The sequence below is a fragment of the Prinia subflava genome, chromosome 16, assembly GCF_021018805.1.
Source record: "Prinia subflava isolate CZ2003 ecotype Zambia chromosome 16, Cam_Psub_1.2, whole genome shotgun sequence".
In the NCBI taxonomy this organism is placed as follows: domain Eukaryota; kingdom Metazoa; phylum Chordata; class Aves; order Passeriformes; family Cisticolidae; genus Prinia; species Prinia subflava.
In genome coordinates, this window is record NC_086262.1 from 4,650,692 (window position 1) to 4,673,039 (window position 22,348).

The 22,348-nt window shown below is 40.1% G+C and overlaps 1 protein-coding gene across 1 annotated transcript in view; it reads right to left on the minus strand.

Annotated features, from left to right (window-relative positions):
* The window catches only part of TENM2 (teneurin transmembrane protein 2), a 295,035-nt gene that overhangs the window by 147,166 nt on the left and 125,521 nt on the right, over positions 1-22,348 (minus strand). Inside the window, exon 4 of the mRNA XM_063413915.1 lies at positions 17,406-17,644. Coding sequence (XP_063269985.1) covers positions 17,406-17,644 — 239 coding nt within the window. The remainder of the gene's footprint in view (positions 1-17,405; positions 17,645-22,348) is intronic.

Genomic DNA, 22,348 nt, shown 5'->3' on the forward strand with positions numbered 1-22,348 from the left:
AATAGTAAAAAGCTATCAAAAAACAAAACAAAAAACAAAAAACAAAACACAAAAGAAAACCCAAAAAACAAAAAACAACAACAACAACAACAAAAAAACCCACAAACAGAAAAACCAAAAAAACCCCCAAAAAACCAAACCAAACAAACAAAACCAAACCAAACCAAACCAAAAAAACCACAAAGAAAAAAACAACCAAACAAAGCCCCAAAAAACCTGGAAAAAAAATTCTACAAACACTAGTGATCAAGAAAAATAAATCTAGTTAATCTCTATCATGGAAACACGAGTGATTTAAAGCACCTTTGCAATGTCTCTCCACTTAAACCTGTATCAGGTTTGGAGGAAATCACAATCGTATTGTCAAGATCAAAATATTCACTGTCTTCTCCACAAAACAATGATTAAAATTTTTAAAAGCAATTTGGGAATGTTGACAGAGTTGTCGACATCACACTCAAAGACGTACTGTTAACACATCTCATTGTATTTTATCTTTCTTTTTCAAGGCCTGATATTATTTTTTTTCCAGTAGTAACGTACAAATTACTTTCCTTGGAATCAGAATGAAGATTCCTGCAGATTCTCAAATGAGAAAACACGTTATCAACACTAGCAGAAACACAAACACAAAGCACAACTACTCCTACACCTGACAGCACTGAAAGGAGGAGTGTGGAGCATCAGCATTAGAAGATGGATGAGTAAACCAAAGGTGGGAAAAAGCAGATTACTGTTCAAGCAGAGTAATTTTGAAAGCTTTACCAGGGGGTTGGGATCTGTTGCCTCCAAAGAAAACCAGAGAACAGAAATAATACAGCTTTCTCTGTCCTTGTTCTACAAGTTCTTTTGTTGTATGGAAAACAGAATAAAGCTTGTCTTCCTCCTTTGAGATTGGAGCATAAATGTAAAATATTGTATTATTTTTACAGCTTCTGCCATATTAGATTGCACTTTAACTCCTTTTATTTTTTTAACTTGATCTTTCTGCAAATACAAGACATGGGACTGATGGCCCCAGAACCTGATATTTGCCATTTATTCTCAGAATAGGAATATTACTGGAAGGTTCCTCAAGTGGCTCACCTTCACTTCTATTCTGAAGAAATTTCTCCTTTATACTTGTAAAGGATATATCTTAGCTAAAACAATAGTAAAAAGCGACTTAACACTGAGTGTGGGCCAAGGGTGTCACACCTGAGATTCTGGTGGCAACAAGAATTCACTGAAAGCCACAGGCTTTGTTCCCCTCAGCACAGCCAGCTGAGAGCTGGGCAGTGCTGACCTCCATCCCCTCTGCTCAGCTTACAGAAGGAAAACGATGCACTAACAGCTTCCACAAGAAGCAGGATTTCCCAGAAAACCTCCTGAAGAGCAACACCTTGCCCCACAGGACAGTAACTTGGGGGCCTGAAATAAAACTGGATTGATGAGGTTGTGCTTGGAGAGCAAGTCCTGCTTCCTGAGAGACCAGAGGGAGATTTTAATTGATTTGGTAACACCCAAGGCCCTCTCCTTCCACAGTTACCTGGGAAAATCAAACAGCTGGGAACAACATTAGGCAGAGCAGGACAGGGGAAAAGAACTCTGACACACAGATCCCCAAATTTCTCCTGACCCTCATCTTAAGTTTTAATGGAATATCAGAATTCACAAAGTATCTACTGATGCTCTTCAATAAAATAACTCCAAAACGTTAACTATTCACAAGTAAAGGTGTAGAGATGTTAGCCAGCACTAATGGCTTTGCCTGCTCTAAGGGAAAACACTCTTTTCTAACGTCTCACTGTAAGTGAACACATTTCCCCAAATGTGATGTGAATGTGTAGGATTCTTTGGAAAGTGAGTAGTGCAGCTCACATTATCCCAGCCCTTGTGAAAGAGTCTCCTCAGTACCCACACAAACTCAGATCTCTCCTCCTGAGCTGCCTGGAACAGGCAGGACTTGCCTGTTGTGCTTTGCTCTCTCAATAGGCACGAATTGTCTACCACATTTTACCACCTTGTGCTGGGATTTCTTTCTGAAACCCCATGCTCCTCCTTACACTCAGTTCTTATGATACTTTTAAATACCAGAATATAGAGGCTGATACTACTCAGAAGACGCTCAAAACCAGCAGACCTCAGATCCATTTTTTACGGTAATGTAAAATACATACATTACTGAAACTCAGTTTAGCCATCTGGAGTGCAGGAATAATAACATTTACTTTCCCCACAGTAAGATGCTTCTAAGCTAAATTAGCATTAAGTATTATTCATCTCAATTCTGCATAGCAGTGAATCATAACCCTAACTTCAAGCGTTATTTTTTTAAAAAATGACTAAGTAATTTCATTGAGCAGAAAATAAAACTTTTGTCTTTCTTTTCAATTCCTCCAACTACCATTATTTACCAGATGCTAATTTAGCCTATTTACAGAAAAATCAAGTTATTTTTTGGCTCCTCTGTGCTAGAATTAATCAGAAGCAGCATGATACCATGTTTAATTTCAATCACAGCAGCTATCGCTTTACAAATAAATAAAACTTACAAAAATTTTTACTGCTCTTAAATCAGATGCTATTTTTTTTTTCTTAAGGAATATAAAATTTACAATACTGGCTTCTACACAAACTTTTGTATAATTATGAGAGCACCACAGAACGTGGGCTTTCGCTCAATAAAATCAAAGGCTATAAATAAAACTGCATTTTCTTAAAAGAAACAGCAATAGCTGGGTCATCAAGATGTCCAGACTGTTAAAAATTAAAAACCCATAAGGAAATACAATCTGGAGGTAGAGGAAAGAAAAAAAAATATGATTGAAAGAAATCTATCAACCTTAAGGCAAGTGCTATGGAGTGGTACACAGAATTCCTTTTGTAGATCTGGGACTGGCTAACTCCAGTTTAAGTCAGAAGAGCTGATTATCAATTTTCTGGCTAGATTTTGTGAGAGTACAGCAGAATGGCCCTGTCTGTTACCCTTGGCTGGGACAGCAGGGCTGTTTGTTTCCCCAGCCCGGGGAGCAGATTGATGGTGCCAGGGAGATGCTGCAGAGCAGGAGGGGATGGTCACAGCCAGGGGATCCTGCACTAAGGGAGGAGCAAGGGAAAACCTGCCCTGCCTCCTGCCTTCCCCCACCCCTGCTCACGGGAGGCTGACCTGACACTCAGAACACAGAGCAAACCTGCCTTCAGAGCTCCAGAGGTGTCCAGGAACACTTTGGGCTGGAGTTTTGCCCAGCCACGGGCTGGTTTTGAACCCATTCTGTCAAGGTGAGAGTCAGAGGGACAAACTGCTGTGTCCTAAATATCCTGTGCCTAAAGACCCTCCCTGGTGCCCTCTTTCACAGCAGCCTGCCCAGGGAGGGGTGGCTTTGTGCACACCCAGCTGATGTGCACATCTGTTGGGACAGCCTGGATTTGGTGTTCAGGGACCCTCAAGCCACACTCAGACTTACCCAAAGGGCCTGAGGAACATCCCTCCTCATAAAACAGTACAACTCTATTATTCATTACAAGTATTGGTGGCAATGTGTACAAGATTCCTCCAAAATACTGAATGCTTTGAGATACTGTGAATTTCACAAAAGAAAATAAGACTATTTCCAGTTACTGTCACAGCTATTTTTGTAAACTTCTCCCCTGCTGCAGAAAAGTTCAGACAAATGATGATAAATTTTCCCATTCCTGACTTTACTGACATGTGCATTTCTAACAAACTGCAGAACAGTACACATGGACAGTTTTCAAGAATGGGCCTGGGGTAAAACTCTGAAAAAATATAAAATATGAAATAAGTGAGTTAAAAGTAGGGGAAATGTTTTCATAATTTCTGTCAGCTCATTGTAATATTATTTATTTTTAGTACATCACAAAGTATTATCTGCATATGACTTAAGAGCATCTAGTAGCACACAACAAAAAGCAGGCAAAAGAAATCAGTAAAATCTATAGAGAAATCAGTTCAATTTGTACATATCAATAAACAAACAAAACAAGCAAGCTGGAGACATGTAAAATATAATTCTGTCTACTACAAATTGGGCCTTTTCATAATCTGCAGCCCAAACTCTGTTATGATCTTGCCATTTCAATCCAGACCTTTGACTTCCACAAAAAGGCTTTAGGGAAAAACTGCTTATATTTAGAAAAAGCTTTGAAAGGTAAAACTACCATGGAATAACGTTATCTTTATCTTAGCAGGCTGGTCAGAGAGTTCAAGCTGAAATGGCATTTCATGCTCAGCAATAATGTGTCCACTGGTAAATGGCACGTGGGGCATTTATCCTGCTGAAGAGCAGGGATTAATGACTGCAGGATTCTCGAGCTGACAAAGGGGACATCTCCATGGAGGTGACACACACGGTTCTGAAACATCTCCCCTGCAGCCCCCAAAGTTCCTGTGCTAGCTCAGAGCCTAGAAGGCTCTGGGGGAATATTTCAGGGACAGGGCAAAGGATTCCAAAAGAGGCTCTAACCCCAGATGTAGTCCAAGACATTTATTCCAGACGGTTTCCAGGGGGGAAAGAGACAGAACGAGGAAGAACAGGGCCTTATCTAGGCTCCTGCCAAGGAGAGATAGTTGGAACTCAGCCAATAAGGTCAGAAAGGGGAGGAAGGGTTAAACTACAAGGTTACAGGAGACTCTGGGGAGGAACAAACCATCTCCCAGAGAAATACAGCAGGGTTCCAGAGGTCTCCCCCAGCCCAGAGCTGGCACTGATTTAGGAGTGGCTCCCTAAAGACCCAGCGCACGCTGCACAGCACACACGGACACAACTCACATCTCCCACAGGACACCCAGCAGAGCAGGAAACAGCCCCACAGCCCTACAGACCCTGCAGGTGAGGAGGAAGCATCTAGGATTGGTGATTTTCCTTTGGCCAAGAAAGGACACGGCTGGTTTTAAATTTCTGGCCAAAGGAAGCAAAGATTCACTGTCACCTTCCACATGATTGAAAACCTCCCCCATTACCTGCCAGTACCGTGTGCCTGAGCACTGGGACTGGGACCAGCTGAGGAGGGAGGGCTGGAAAGAACCAAACTGCTGCCAAAGCCATTCTCCTGTCCTCTGATGAGAAACCTTTCCATCAGAAGAGTTTCAGGAGCAATGTTACCAAGCAAAGCGAAAGACTGAATTTCTGCCACCTCCAAACCCCCAAATCTTAACATTTAGTGTATGAGGCCTGCTTTGCCTTGCAAGAAATTATAAAGATGTTTTGTTTCTGAAAACAGAAAGATTTAGGGTCACAGAGTAAAACTGAATTAAAAAAAAATCCCAAATTTTGGCTAACAGCATTCACACAGATGCTTACTGGTGCCCTACTGTATTCAGTAATTTACCCACGTGTCAAACCCCTGAACACTGAACTCAGGAAACTGCTTTTTACAGCTATAAAAAATATTGACAGTTCCAGAGTCACCACTATACTCAAGAAAAAGCAAGGTGTGCAGTACATGCAGCCATTACCTCTTTTGCAAACTGCTCTGGGATTGTCAGAGTATGCAAGTTGTAGCACTCAGCAGAAACCCTTAATGGAGAGCATTTAAAACAAAATCTGCTGAAAGTATGTAAAGGATAGCTTACAGCTGAAGAATGGAAATATGTTAAGAGAATTGGAATTCCTAAGCTTTGGGCTTTGAGCTTTGGTTTGGACCTTTTTATTAGCAAAAGCAAAGATCTGTGCTCACAATAAGGCTCCATACTCAAAAGGTAACAAATAAGAGGGATTTTATGAAGGCCCCATCCCTGGGAAATGATTCATCAGCAGGGAGCCACGCTGGTCTCAGGTCCCAGGCAAAGGCACCCCCTGTGCAAACTGGAAACACAAGGACTGCCAGAGCAGGATTTGCAGCACCCTCCACACCCTGCAGTTCAGCTTTTCCTGTGACTCTCAGGAAAAAGAGTGCCAGAATGAACCTAGGGACTGCATGGATTGTTCTAGAAGGCTGCAGACCTGAACCCCTCAGCTGCACTGCCCTGGGAACTGCTCCCCTCAAATTCCACTGCTCTGCTAACAGCAGCTACTGAAAGGTCTCCTCCTTCAGACCCGAGTTGAAATGCAGGCTGGTAGCTGATAGCTTTGAAATGGTACCCAGGAATTCCAAATACACTGAATTCGGTACTAAATATTATTTCTCAAATCATGGGCAACAGGAAAACTACGTTTTAAAATGCACATACAGCCAAAGCAGAGAAAACTCTTACTCTTACTCTTACTCTTACTCTTACTCTTACTCTTACTCTTACTCTTACTCTTACTCTTACCCTTACTCCTAAGGTACGTGCTGTATGTTTGGTACTCCAGGAATGCCACAGCACTGTTAAGCAAATTGCACTGTGTTTAAAAGCCTTTTTCTGTTCTAGCTGTTTGTGGTTTTCTAATGGTAAATATGGGAGAAAAGATGAATGATTTATAAATGCTCACTGTAAAAAGTCAAACAACATATTAAAACAATGCTTCACAGCATGAGGAAATGGAGTTAAACAGAACACTTTCATGGTGATGTTTATAGAAAGAAAAATCATAGATTTTTTTGACAGGGAAAAAATTTAAAGATGAAGAGGGTGATGTTGAATGTTGTTAAACCTTTATTTGGCCTAAAGCAAAAGATAAAACTCATTCTGTCAGAGATCTAAAAGAAAAAATCTAAAGAGATGAAAACCACAGCTTTTAAACTTAAGTAATTCCCCTTTACAAATATTCTCCGATGAGATTGAGTGAAACCCTCCACGAGCTACATCCTGAAAATAAAACTATTTCCAGTCTCTCTGTTAATATGAGAGTGGGCAGTGCTGAGCAAGTGACAGAAAAACAATCAAGGAGTAGGATGCATCCTGCTGTTTTCCTGAGCACCCCTGAATTCCCTGCTCCCAGGGACAGCAACTCCTTCCCTCCTTGCTGCAGGTCTAATGGATGGTGCTGCCCACAGCTCAATTGCCCTGACCCAGCTGTGCAAGGAAATAAAAACCCCTGAATTGACTAAGGGGTGTCACAAGGACAGAAAAAAAATCGGCTGACAGCAGCAGCTGGAGCAGCATCCTCAGGTGGTGCTCAAGGAGAATGTAGATTTTAATTTGTAGCCCATTTACTGCAATGGGACAGAAGTTTAAGGCATGCCATGGAGGACGAGATGGCAATCCAAGCAAAGAAAGGGAAAACAACTTTTCTGTATTTCTGAGAACAAATAGCTGTCTCTACCACCACATCATTGTTTTACTATTACCAGCTAATACAACAGCAGACTGAAAGTGCAGCTGCGGTCCACAGAATATTTGGCATTTCTGGCCCAAGCATAATCCCTCAAGTAATGAAAAACCTATTTCTATTTCTGCATCCTCGCTACTCTTCATACTGAAGAGACTGCATCTGTCTCCCATTTATTGAAGCTTATTCTTCATCTAGACAGCCAGAGCTGGTTTGTATTAGAAATTAGGTTTTAAATCACTATTTTTCTATTATTTGTTTTAGGATTTTCAGGAAGCCTCCAGAGGTGCAGAAAAATTCTTCTGGTTGGGAAAGGCTCTGATACTGTTCCATGAACCAAGCACCAAATCCCTAAATGCTCGTATAAGAACTTTGATGTTTATAAGGTTCAGATTCTGGCCATGAAGACAACATGATAAGAGATAAAATTACATAAAAATGTTTTTTAAAAAGGTCAAAGTCCCCCTGCAAGAGTAAGACTAATCAGATCCCTGAGCTTTTCTTAATGAGCAGACTCCATTATGGAAGCACTCTTCTCATGTGGTTGGAGTTTTGCATTTCAGTGAATAATGGAGTCTCAAGATGGAAAAGGGGGCCATATATAAAGAAAGAAACAATAGGTAAAATAAATTTTTGGCTCAATAAATCATATGAGCCCAAATTGCATCTCTTTTCTCTTGCTGCTCCCTGCTACCTTGTGGCCAGTTTGAGCAGGGTTCTCTATTTTCAGCTCCCAGCTCTGCACCATGCTCTTACCAACGTGCCCAGCTCTCTCCCTGGAAAAGGCAGGGATGCAAAGGCTCAGAAACCCTCACCATGAGGTATGTGGGGCTCTGCTGCTGCATTTCCCAGCTCTGGTAATTGTTACTGTGACTGCTGTGAAATTGCCTCACCTCTCTTTCAGTCTGAGGTTCTTCTGCATTTGCCACAGACCAGCAAAGATGTCACAAGTTCATATCTACTCTTATATTACCTTGGGATACTTGCTATGTACTCCTGACATTTTTCTAGCCTTCATTAATTTTCTCAGCATATCAAGCACTATTTACCTCTCTTTTAAAGCCTTTAATAAAGGCTGAAAGCAGAAATCCTCTAGTGATAGTACAGTCTGACAGAAAGAGTATGTTCCTTCTGCAAAAGAAAATATTACCCTCACGACTTCAATTCCAACTGTCAGGAGCAAAACCTGACTTTGATGAGAACCCACCTGCCTTGGAATGAGCTAGCTCCCCTGGAATTACAGAAGGGTTTCATGGCTTCCACACTTAGGAGGCAAAGCTGCAGCAAAAAAAAAAGATCCTAATTGAAAAATGAAATTTCTTGATTTCATCTCTTGATGGTTTTGGACTCACTGTGAGTACAACTGCCCTTAAGCCAGTTTATGTGAAGTTGAGATCCTGATCACCAGCAGTGGAGCCCTGGCTGCAGTCAGGGATGGGGCCCTCTGACAGCTCCTGCACCCCCAGCTCATTCCTCACCCTCTGACCCCTACATTTACAATTTGCAGCCACCTCACAGAACAGAGGAAGCCTCTTGCAGGAGAAATAAGTGAATTAAAAGAAGAAGATGCAAATACACATAAAATACAAAAGAGAACTGCAGGAACACTGCACTGCACCCAAATTTAAGCAAAACCACTGTTAACTTGCAGGGATGAGCAGCACACATGGAACAGACTGTGTGACCTTTCCAGGAGCCCTGTCTGCTCCGGGCTGGCTCCTGCAAGGCGAGTGAGGTGCCACAGACACGGGGACACTTTGTCATCCAGCACGGGGGATGCTCTGCCACGCTGCAGGGCAGGATGTGAACACATCTTCTGCTCTCTGGCTTTTCTCAGAGAGTACTTAGTAAGAAAAATGTTGGAGGAAATCAGCTGATCAACCAACCAGCAAATTAAAATAAAGCTTGAAATTCAATTAACTGCAGCACTCTTATGCATTATGTATAATACTTTTTAAAAATTAAATATGACACAGAGGGATAAATCTGGACACCCCAGAGAAGAAAACAAACTAAACCTGGAGCATATTTACAGCTTTAGGTAAGGTTCTGGAAGATCATCTTTAGAGAATGAAATTCCTTTTCCATTCAGGAATTGCATTAATACAAATGCTTGCCTTTCCTAGTAATTATTTAGTAATAGCCAAGATAAAGACATTAAGAGTGTTTCATAATCACACTGTGGGGTTCAATACTGATTCTCTCATTATCAAATCTGCTCAACATACAAGTCAAAACATGATTTTTCTAACCAACTGCATTCTTCATTTTGGCATTGTAATCCAAACTTCTGATGTTAGAAAAGATTATGAGAAATTAAGAGTGTGCTGACTATGAGATATACATGCACCAGTCCCTAAAGGAGCCTCTCCTTCCACATTGCTCCAATAAATAAAACAATCTTTGGCCTGCCCCTCTCCATTGAAAGCAGCCTGTTGGAGCCCACGGGTCATGAAGAAGATAAAGCCACACGTCATCTCTGTCCTTAGTGTCTTCAAGAGCACAGTGGACATAAGAGATGACCCATGTGGAGCAGAAGAGACACCCAGAGGTCCCTTCCAACACAAATCATCCTAAAACCTTGCAAATCCAAATCTGGAGTGCAAAATTCGTCCCAAGGGTCAGACAGGTTGTCACGGAAGATGTCATTTTTCCTGTTTATAGCTACAAGGCTATCTTGTAAGGAATTAATAACAAGGCACAACATCACACAAATTTGGTGTTCAAACTCTCTGACCTTGGCAAGGCAATGACTTGATTACTGGACATACAGAATATATATGATGGCTGGGATCTGAGCAGTGACAGGAGAAGGCAGGTCAAAGTGTGATGCAGCAAGACTACATAAAATTAAACCCTGAATAAGCAAAAGAGGAAATAAATCTGAAAATAGTATCTTAAACAGCTTTTAAATCACTAAGATAAATCCATCCCATTATATTTGATGGTGAGCAAAGTTTTCTGTAATATATAATTTTTCCTCCAATTTGTTCAACGTCTTCTGCTCCGTAAGTTCCCTTCTCTGTTATCCTGTCTTATTATTTTCACAAATTGAATTTAATTCCAATATTTTACTTTGTCTTTCTTTAACTTCCTTGAATATTCCCTTGTCTCTGTAGTACACTTAAGTATTTTTATTTGTGGTTTTTTTTGGTGGCATTCATAATGCTGCTTTAAGAGCTACATTAGCCTCACTTACAAAATCCATGTCAAATCTTTCAATATTGCTCTATGAACCCACGGAGCAATAATGCTATTCCTAAAGGCAAATATGTTCTGCTGTACTTAAATAAATAAAATCCATAAGCACACTAAGTGCAAGACAACACAGTGAGTCAACAAAGAAACACAGCAACAAATAATCAATATAAATGAATCTATAAATGATCAACTGGTGATCTCAATCTAAATAACTGCTAAAAGAGCAATGCTTCCCTAGGAAGAAATGAGACATTCTACACTGATATTGGACATTGACTTTTTGGAGAGAATGACCACAGGTTTATTTGATAGGTATCTCTGACTTGGCATTATGTTAGCAAAATTTAATCTTCAATATCCCTTATGCTTACCCTTCCCCTGAAAAATGGCCTGATCTCAGTTTGTTGGGCTGGGATATAAAGCATGTCTCACTAAAATATCTCAACGCTTTTTCATCATTTTCCCCCCTGCAAGTCTCATTTTGCATCTACTTAGTTTCGCTACCTCTTTGCCCTGACAAGACTTCATAGCTGTGATTCTGAGATTAAATCCTAGACCACTAAAAAATTCATAATATTAGGCATTTGCACTGATGAAAGTGAGAATAGGCTCTGTCACAGCCATCATGAAATCCAGCATATTTTCTAGTTTGTGCCTGGGAGGATGGCAAGGGCATGTGAAGTACAACCTGTACTTCACAACTGAGAGAAAAAAGAGAAAGCACCTCTGAGGAAGCCATTCTTGCAGCTATGAGTAAAAACCCCCAAAGTTTCTGTTATCTAAATAATGACTGTACTAATAAATGACTAATTGTAAACAGCATCTCTCTGTAATATCTGGGGTGCCCATTTCTGTCCTGTCACATCACACTGCTCATTTCTGTGGCACTAACCTTGGCCTGGCAGATGTTTTGAGCAGTGCAGCCACAGCCAGGACAGCGAGCACTGGCCAGGCAGTTGTTTCTTTACTCAATTTCAATGCAATATATTTTAACAGCTCCTGGGGAGCACTACCAGCATGTGTGAAAAATGTTTCCTCAGACCCATCCTAGACTGTGCAGTGCAATTTGCATTAACAACCCAAAACACGGCCTGAAAACACAACTCCAGTGACACACGAAGGAAAACATTCTGTGGTCCTCTCTGTCTCCTGCCAAGGCTCCAGAGTACCTTCAGCAGGTTTTTCAATTGCAAGAGCTATGGCAGCACTTTGAGAGTTGTGGGAACACTGGTGTCACTCCAGTTTCAAGTGCTGAGTTTCATGGTATGAAAATGTCCCACAGACACAGAACTGCCCAGGCTGTGAGACTGAAACCCCTCCACACTGAAATCCTCCTCCTCTCCTCCTCCCTTGAGCCTGCTAGGCAAAACAACAGTACACTGGCTTTTCTTGGAACAAATCTGCACATCAAGTTTTTGCTTCTGACTCAGGAAAAGCCCAGGAAAACTATACCCCAGTAATTTCATGTCAAAGTGCTCCTGTTCCTTGTGGCACCAAGCACACAGTGCAGCTGGAGCAGCCTGCTCCAGGAGAACTGTCTGGGTAACATGACTCTCTCCCACCTTTGCACTGTGGAATAAGGAAGGGTCCCTTGCTAGGCTAAAAAGCCACATCTGAATTTCCTGGACTCAGGCACCAAAATTCCCAACACTAGCACCTTGTTTTTTATGGAATGAAGCCAGGAGCTTTTCCCTAAAACTTCTCAGAGGTAGCATCAGAACAAGCTCAGTGAGCGACTGCCACGCTTTTCTCACTCAGATTGACTGATAGCAGTCAATAAGAATCACTGAATGTGTGACATTTAAAATATGACAGGCATATTCTAAAATTTAATTATTGCCCCTAACTGACACCTATTTTCAATGCAAATTTAAGAACAGAACCTTCTGTCAGCAGCTAATCTGGCAAGATGCAGCGTTCCCTGGGTCTGCATTGATTTCAAGTGAATCTGATCGCAGTGATTGGCAGCCAGATGCCCTCTGCCTCTCACAGGTTCCAGCTTTGCAGGATTTTCCCTTTTCCAGTCTTGCTTTCCAAAATGTCTAGCATATTTGATTTCAGTGAAGTCCGGACAAGACAAAGGCTGTGGTTTTCTGACTCCACAAGTAATAAGCAAATGCAACATAAGAAAAATCAAATGAAATGGAAGTTCCTGTTAGTAAAGTACTGCTCAGAGAGAGAGGAAAAAATCAATGTGTACACAACACAGGCACTTCAGCAACCTATTCTGATGAATCCTGATCAAGAGTCAAAAAGACAACTTGACTCAGGAGTGGAAGAACTTAAAAACATGAGTGAACAACAAACTTCATCCAAACGCTTACATTAGAAAAATGTGACCCATTTGTGGGAAGAAAATTAGTTGGTACCAACATCTGAAGGATAAAATTCTGTGCAAACTGTACCATGTACAGATATTTGATGCAGAGTAAAGATGAGAATTCTACTTCCAAGTCAGAAACCCTTATAGATTTTTTTGTCTGACTCTCACACAAACAAAGGAATACTTCTGTGGTACAAGAGAAAAAACAACATAAATTAACCATTTATTTCCCTATGTCTTATGTTCTGTGAATAGCTATTTTTCAGGTTCTAATTTCAAATTTTAACAGAAAGACGTTTTCATTTGCCTAATTAACTACCAGATCCTTTGGCAATTCAGTCCTTTCTGCAGCACTGAAGTGAATATATTATTTCAAGTTTATGCAGAAGCCTGAAATTTATCTTAAACCTCCTGTGTCTTTAAGGTCGAATCACACTGAGGAATAAATGACTAATAATACTTTCATGTGCAATATAGGCACTAAAGGTGTGGTGCAAGCATGCTGCTCACATAGTCTGTGTCATTTTTCTTTAATTTTTCTTGTATCTTCTTGCATATGATAATAGATAAAATAGCATTATTATCTAAAATTTTAGTGTGAGTATTAAGATACTATTTTCAAGTGAAGCCTCTTTAAACCCATCACATTTTTTAATTTCCACAGGAAATAACAGTTTGAGGGTTTTTTTTCCCATAGGAAAGTCTAAATATTTAAATTACCATATTTTTAATATACTGACATGTTGATGGTCAGATGTTCTTTGATGCTCAAAGATAGATTGGCAGAAATCAGAGCAGCATAGGGGCTTACAAAACCATGGTATTTATGTTTGGCAGCAATTATTTTGTGAAAAATACAAGGTGACTCTTTTTACGCTCCTTCTTTCTTCTTTTTTATATTTTTCTCCCCCAAGTTTGGCATGAATCAAAAGAGCTAAAAACTAATTTAACATGACAAATGCTTTCATCACTCCCTTAACCTCTGAAATGAACACTCTGACAAAGACAATATGTGTGCTATATGCTTTCCTTTTGACACTTTATAAATTACTTTCTTGTAACTGGGTTTCACCACCAGCCCAATATCTTCAGGATGTCCTAATTTGAATGGCTGGTTCTACATTCCTCATGTGTCACCCCTGGATAATAGGAATAACTCCTGGGCTTTGTGAAATGGCACAAGTCTCAGAAAGGACTGTGGAAACATTTTATTTCCATCCTGCGTGCTGGAATTCACCAATTGTGCAGCACTAGCAACTCATGCTCTGCATTTTGTTCACATCTGGCTCCTGAGGAACCAGGGAGAAGTGACAGACCTGGCTTTAAATGTGCAGACAGCCTTGTGTACACCATGTAATGGAAAAGTCAATTGAAGTGACTTTTCCCTATTCTCTACTATTAAAAATAGTATAACCACAGGCCATAGAAACATCTTAAAGTGCTCTTTCATGCACACCACCTGCACTTTTTCCCTCTGTCTAATCCTTTAACAAGAACACCAAAAGTCACCTGATGCATTTTCAGCCTGGTGAATTTATCTGTGTTAAGGTTTTTGCAGAAACCCTTCCAGTGTAAGGAATTCAGGCACAGAATGTCTGAGAGGGGAAATGTCTGCACACAGAACCGAGCCCGTTCTGCACAAGCAGCTGCCCCAGCACACAGGGCAACAAAGACCTGCAGGATATTTTCCCAGACATCAGTCAGGGCAGCTTGCAGAGGAAGATTTAGAAAATTTCAGAAAACAGTGGTACTGACTGGCCTATAAAAGAAGAGTCTATCTAAATAGCCAGACTTTGATGACATATTATTATATAAACCATCAATCTATATGGATCTTAAAAAAGAAAATAAACCCCAAAGTTACCTTCTAACAAGGCATATTGCCATTACTTTGACAAATGTTTAGCTTAAAATCTCAGTAGTATCTTTATTTAACATCAATTATGAAGTGTGGCAAAAAGTTCCAAAGGTTATTTATGCACTATGAATTTATTTTTAAAGCGTTAAACATATTGCCTTTTCATTTCATTTCATTCATTGTATTTTTAGTTGTGTTTTGGAGGAAAGGCAAGGAATGCCTAATAATTTTTAAAATCTTTTTTCTTTTCTATCACTTATGATATGCTTTTTGCTTCTCTTTTTAAATCACCCTCATTATATTTTTTTTCATGTGAGCCATAAATCTTTTGCACTCTCAATGTCCCATGTTTAAACCTGTAGACATCATGTTTCCAATGATCCATCCACATCAATTCTCCCATCTCTTTTATGACAGGACAATTCATTTAGAAACCCTGAAGAGTATGCAAGGCACTCTCTCAATGTAATTTACCTCATATTTGCCATCACTGCCTTTTGCATTTGGTCCTGCAAGAGTCTTGATCAGCACTGATACAATCCCTCACAGCCCAGATTACACTGACAAACCTAAAGAGCAGAACCATTTGCTGCAAATTTTGATGACATTTTCCATAACTCCTACTTTTAGCTAATGTAACCCCAGTGATGGAACCTCTGCTATGGTAGAGAGCAAGAAATTTTCTTTGTGGACGTGTAAGGCAGAAATACAATAGCAGCACCTTCAAAGCCTTTCCTTTTTTCAAATCAGGAGATGATTTAGCACCTTAAGTCACACTGTTGGAGGACAGCAAGGGTTAGTTATAGCTGATGGTCTTACACCTACTCTTTGTCATGTGCAATGAATTGTATGACTTTTGCTGAGAGTGAAGGAATTAATTTAATAAATGCTCTACCTAAAGCGCTTCACTCTTACCTTTCTGTTGTTCTCAGGCATATAAGGCTAAACCACTGCTTTTTGTTTTTTCTTTGCTCTCACTTCCATCACTCTAAATTATGATCACGGTGGATCTATCAAATGTATTCATAGGATTAATTTCAGCTATTTTCTGGTTTTGACACGCACTTATTCTTTCCTGTGTATGGCACGAAGCTTGTCAGGCAACTTCTCATTATTTAAACCTTGAGCTAACACTCTCTCCTAAACCCTGCCTTGTTGTGTTCACTACCAACTCTACTGTGCTCATCATTCTTTCCACAGGAAAGAAGACCTCAAAACCTTCTGTCAAAATCGATCAGTGGTGTCGTTAGCTGAAATGATAGATCACTCATCAATTATTGACCCAATACATTGCCTTACATTCTCTCATCTTACATATGAAAGTGTAAAAAGCAATAACCACGTTGCAAAGCTTTGCTTAAGATTACAGTAACCTAAATACCAAGGAAAAAACCCCCACATTTCATAATCCATCACTTCAAAGTTATGCACATGATTAAAATGTTCAACTGGCAGTATATCATTTCCCATGTGCATAATCACTCTAACAGGGAGCTGCTGTATGATAACTGTCAACTTCAATGAGTTATGTGCTTTCCAATCTTTTCATTTATACACCAAACTAAGCTTGTTATTCTTCTGAGGCTTTCTACAGGGGAAATACAGAAAGATGGTTGGATCTGGAGTACTCTGGGATGTAGGTCTGGACTAAACAGACAGCAGGAACAGTCAGCCAGATCTTCCTACTGCTGTATATATTAATCACATATGGAAGCTCATTAGTATGAAAAATGGGCTTTTCTTAGAGAATGGTGTCTATCCTGAAGAGTCAGGTTATATAGGATCAAAAAGGGAAAAAAAAAAAAAGAGAAAATTCAGCACATCTTTATAGATCTTTTGAGTGCTATATGTGAGAATAGTTTCAGAGAGGAAATAAATCCCACAAAGAACAGGTCTGGAAAGTATTAACAGAAAATATTGTCAAGCTACCCTAATTTTGCCATTTACTCAGAGAACCTGAAGAGTGTGCAGCACTTCACTGTCATCAGCATATTGTTAGAGGCACTGTAAAAGGTACAAAATACACTGGTAGTTTGTGCAGACACCTAAAAAAACCTCTACAACAACAGAGAATGAGAGGGGACCAGAGAAGGGGGAAGAAGTCAGAAATTAATTAAATTAATTAAATTAAGAAAGATAAAATCTCAGCAGCATGTTAAAACCATCTCAAAATCCCCACAGAAAGGATTAGAACACAGTGTGGTCACTATTAACACATGAATCCTGGGAAATAAACACAACATTCAGAGCTTCTATATTTTTCCTTACAAAATGCTAAGGATGAGTGGAATATAGAAAATAACTGCATGCAAAATGGAACCATCTAATGATTCAGATTTAACACCACCAGGATTTAGGTACACAGACCAACACAGAGTGAAATCTAGTAATCAAAATTATTTTGGTGGTTTTTATCTAAAGGCAGCATGTGATGGTAATACTTGAATTCAAATGCCACTGGCTTCTGTTGCTTATGTGAATTCACCACCTATCACATTTTTTTTCTAAATACTTTTTAAACATATGGCACTACATCAAAAAGTCATTAAATCCCTCTGTTTGGACCATCTAGGAGATGTGCATATGTGACACCTAAAGTTAACACTGCACATTAAGAACCCTGAATCAATTTCTTGCTTCCACTGCCCTTACGACAGTGAACGTGATTTGAACATTTTATTTTTCCTCATTAATCAGCGTAAGGAATAATAATATTCTTTGCTCACTAAGAACACACGTTTGTGAAACACACTGGCCACCCTTTCATCTGCTGAACTTCCATTTTCTGACACAGCCACGTGATTTGAGAGAGAGAACACAGCCTTACCTATGAAATACGCTAGCAAGATGGCAAGCAGGACTGCAGCAGCGATTGCAGATAAGGCAGCACATTTCCAGCTGCAGTACTTGGAGGGCTTTTTCAGCTTGAATGCATTCCTGGAGAATGTATTTCTGGGTAAGAGCCTGGGGGGTGGCGTGTACACCGTTCCTGAGGTCAGCGGGTAACCGGGGGAAGAGCTGCTGAACAGCGGAGTGGTTCCAGAGGATGTCTTAAACAAGAAATGCCTGAAAAACAGAAAATGGAACAGAGTTGGAAACGGCAGGTCCTGTAGTTAAGACAGAAAATCTCCTACTCCTATACCATTCCAGCTGCCACAGCCTGGTAAATCCATCCAAAAAGAAAAAGGATTTTGTAGGAAGAAATAGGGAAAGGAAAATTCTCCTCTTTTTTTGCTACCAGATCTTCACAACTGGCACTAAAATACACTGTCAGGATATCTCTCTTAATTTTTTCTCTAATTAGATGCAATTGACCACACACTAAAACACCAGCATGACCCATGAAGTGTTTGGGAGTTCCTGGTGGAATCCACCACTCAAAAATGTTCTAAGAAAACCACGCTCTGAGTCTCATTTACACTCTTGGCAAAAGCTCCCAGCAAAACCACTAAGAACATACTGAGCAAAACCCATCATTCTGTTGGGAAAAGTCTTGCCAGAATTAGAATTAACCACGATTTTGTGATTTAACAATAGACAGGTTTGGTTTGAACAGCAAAGACAATTACCAACAGCACATGACTCAGCAGATAAAACCAGGATCTCAGCTGCCCATGCATTTGTTTGGAAAAAAATAAGATACAGAATACACTGTAATGAATCTCAGAAAATGTTGTCAACACATTCCAGACAGAGCAAATGGAGAAAGCAAACTGGAAGACTGGTTTCTTTAGATTAACTTCTCACAGTCAGGAAGAACTGACTACAAACATGTTCCCAGTAAACAACACAAAGAGCAGCACAGAATAAAGGCTGTGGTCTTCCAGAAAGTCACTGGGTTTAAGACAGAGAGCTCTGAAGACTTTGCTCCATAGCCTCTCCCTTCCCAGCTCTGAAAAACTAATCTTCTTGGAATCAAACACAACGAAGACACTCAGTAATCTCCAAAATCACAGCTTAAAATAACCCAGGCCTTCCTTCCAATGTAAAATATGGTTAACATTTTTATTCAGATACAATCCAGTATGTCACTCTCAAACCACCTGTTAGAGCTTTAAAATCCATGTCACTCACTTGACAACAACAACAATTTGGGAGTTGGAGGCTGAGTTGTGTTTCCCAAGTGTTTCCCAGCCCACCATCATGACTGTCACTACTGCTGAGCATAGATTTGGCTATATCTATTCTATAGAAGTGACTTTAAAGGCATTTTAAAAACATTTGTTTTGAAATAAAACTCAAAGAGATTGCACAGAACTTGCATACAGGTGAAAGGCAATAAAAGGAAAGCTGACTAGGCTTCCCAGATTTCTGATTAAACATTTCCATTTAAAGACAGCCTCTGAAAATATACTGTTTTTTCTTAATGAAACAATCATAAACTCTATTAATTAACATGAAAAATCACTTTGACATTGCCTTTGTCATTGAATTTTAAACTCCAAGAGGCATTGTACATCCCTTTCAACAGTGACCAAAATCTAGTTTGTTGTAGAAAATAGACAAAGACTGGGAACATCCACTGTTACAACTTTTTCTTTGTGCTTTGGAGACTTCAGATACACAATCAAACTCAGACAGATGAATTCTAACCAGTTACTTAATAGAAACATTGGGGTTTTTTTAACAAATAAAGACCTTCTTTATCAGCGAAGGACATTAGAGGTTCTTTTTTGCACATCATAGGTGATCTATGAGAAAAAGCAATAAAGGCAAATGCTAAAAGACTTCCCCTAAAAGTTACCAGCCTTTTAAATTATGAAAAACATCTTGAAGCTAAAAGAAAGCAACAAATAATCAAAGTCTGATGTCTTGATTATGATTTTAAATGTTTCTTTACTTTGCAACTGCTCAGTCAAAGTAACTGATGGGAAAATGATGTCATGGGGCTGCCTGTGTCACCCAGACCTACTGACTCTTCTGCTCCTTCTGTCTGGGTAGAACCTGATTTATTTGTCAGCAGAGGCAGGTTTAGTCCTCTCTAGCTGCTCTCCAGTGCTGGGAGCACACGACCACTTCCAGGATTGGATCTGGGGACTGAAGTGACAGGGAGCACGAGGGACAAGGAAAGCCAAAGGAGGAGAGACCCAGTGGGACAAAGGCAGGCAGGAAAGCTCCTCTCACATCCAGCCTAATTCTGCATCTGCCTCAGCCCAGGAGCCCTTCTCCCCCTGAATCCTCATGGCAGGAATGACCCTCTAAGTTTGGACACAAGGGTCTACAACAGACAGTTCTCACTCTTTCCCTGCCCAAAAGAAGACCTTTCAAAACCAAAGTGGAAATTACAGTCCTTGGAACTGTCTTTATCTGAAACGCCTTTAAATCCAGGAATTTTATGTCCTCTTAAGCTGAGAAGGCAGCTACAGCACCAACAGAAATTTTAATATAAAGCATTGTTAAAGTAAACTCAGATATATAATGAAACTCTGCTCCCATTAAAATTGAATTAATGAATATCTAGATATGCTTTAATAGAACATGTCAATCATATCCTGTTGCATGTGAGAAGACAAAAAAAAGTAGAACAAAAAAGTAGCTCCACTGTGATCCACTTTGAGATACACAAAGTATATAAAGAAAACCAAAACACTTATCCATGCAAACAGGATCTCTGTGATATTGTTAAAACTAATCAGAACTTGGTGGAAGCAAAAAAGCCAGCTGAAAAGGATATGTGAGAAGATGTCATTCTCAAAGCCAAAAGGAAAGATTGTCATTGGATAAACCCTGAATTTTGTCACATTTGTCCTACCCATGCATTTCAACAGCTCAAAGTTCATTGTCTCAGTATGAGGACCCCTGACAAAGTGGCAGCTATCAGAAGACATTACATCACCTCAAAGTACACAAGTTCTGCCTTCAAAAGTTAAAAAAGACATTTAACTAAAGATGAGTTCAATATCCCCCCCAGACCCTTTGGAAAACTGACACTGCATTCCAAAGCTGGGGGCCAGATTAGCAGAGGGACCTTAAATCACAGCAAAGCACACCAGGAAGGCTGGGAACACAATGGACAAAACACTTGGACCCCCTGAGTTTTAAATCTAGATTCAGCTACTAATGGAAATAAATTGACTTGTCTCAACTCTATCCCTAAACCCAATGATCTATAGCCATATTTTTATGTGAGATTTGACATGCTCTGGTACAACCAATTGTCTGTGGGCTGAAGCTGCACAGGGAGAACATGAGCATTTATCAACATTAATTACAGCCTCACAGTGGTAAGGCTGGGAGCATTGTACAATGCCTGCTTATGAAAATAAATGATCTGATTTGTACCAGTTCACTTAATTTCAAATACACTCCATATAAGAATTAAAAAATTGTATTCTCTGTCTTACCTGCTCACCTATCAAACATGATTAAGAAAACCAGATTTTCTACCTTACAATTAAGCATTAGCAATTTGAATTAGACTGGGACTAATTTTCTATTTTGAAAAAAATGGGAATAAATTTGCTAAGTCTCAGCCCAATCTCCCTATTTTTGGTGGATCAATAAGACAATTCCATCCTGAAAAATTCACCAAATCTGGTTGCCAGCCTGTGATGATCGTGTAATTTCAGCGTCCTTGGGAAGCTGTGGAAGGAGCTGGGGTGCTGCCCAGAGAACAGGAGTTAACCCACAGCTCTCTGTGCTCTCCTGCCCCTCTCCCAGGCTGTGCCTGCAGGATTTGGGGTTCTCCCCTCTGTGTTCTGCACTGCTGCTGTGTGGGGTCACACCCCAGCGCTGGCACCGCCCCAGAGGTGACATCTGTGCAAGCTGGGCTGGCGAGGGGACGTTTGACCACTGCTCTGTGCACTGATGGCAAATGGGAAAAGCTACATTTTCTTTCTTCATTAATTCAGAGCTCTCCCTAGCATGTGCTTTCCCACAGGTCAAAAGGAGCTCTGGTGTTCAGGGAGCAGTGGTCTGACAGAGGCAGAATTAACTCCCATATTCTTTGAGAGAACAATCAGCTTTTCCCCCCTCCTTTCTGGACAGATTGTCATGACAGCACACTGCAAGAATGAGTGGAGGAAAAAAAAATGGTTTGGCGATCAAAAACTGTAATAGGAAGGAAGAAAAAGACATTTTCTAACATAAATTGCCTCTTTCCCTCCTCATACTGTCCTAAACTTATTCTGCATGAAAAAAAAGGAAAAGGCATATAGAGAACTGTAATGCTTAAATTGTCTTTTTTATATTTTATAGGGTTTTAAACAGTAATTAATAAAGAGAAAAGCTACATGCCAAGAGAATAGTAACAGCTCAATGTAGTTGTTCCAGGACTTAAAAATATCTTCAAGCTGTGGTAAAAATCACATCTGTCTATAATTTTATTGGACATTTATTCTTAGCAGAAAACAATGGAATATAGAGCATAATATGCTGGCTTTCACTGTGATAAAAAAAAACCCTTCTGCAGCTATCAAAGTCTTCCAAAAAAGTAGCCATGAGTCATTTCATGTCAGTGGAAGCCTCAAAGTGGCTGCCAAATTCAGACAGTGAAGTTTTATGGGAGATTTCTAACTTCCAAACAAAAAGAAACCAAGTCTGGAGAAAACCGTGAGCTGTTCATATGCCTGTTATGAAAAAATGAACTCTGAGTGGTACCTCAGAGTTACCTGGGTCTCAGTCTCCCCCAAATGAGATTTAATTGCATGTTCTCTCAGGTTCTTGCAGCAAACATGGGACTGTCAGCCACATTTCCACAGCTGGGGCTCTCTGATGTGGTAAAACTGCACAGAAGTTTCTACTCTTTGGAGTGCCTAGAACTCTAAGGCA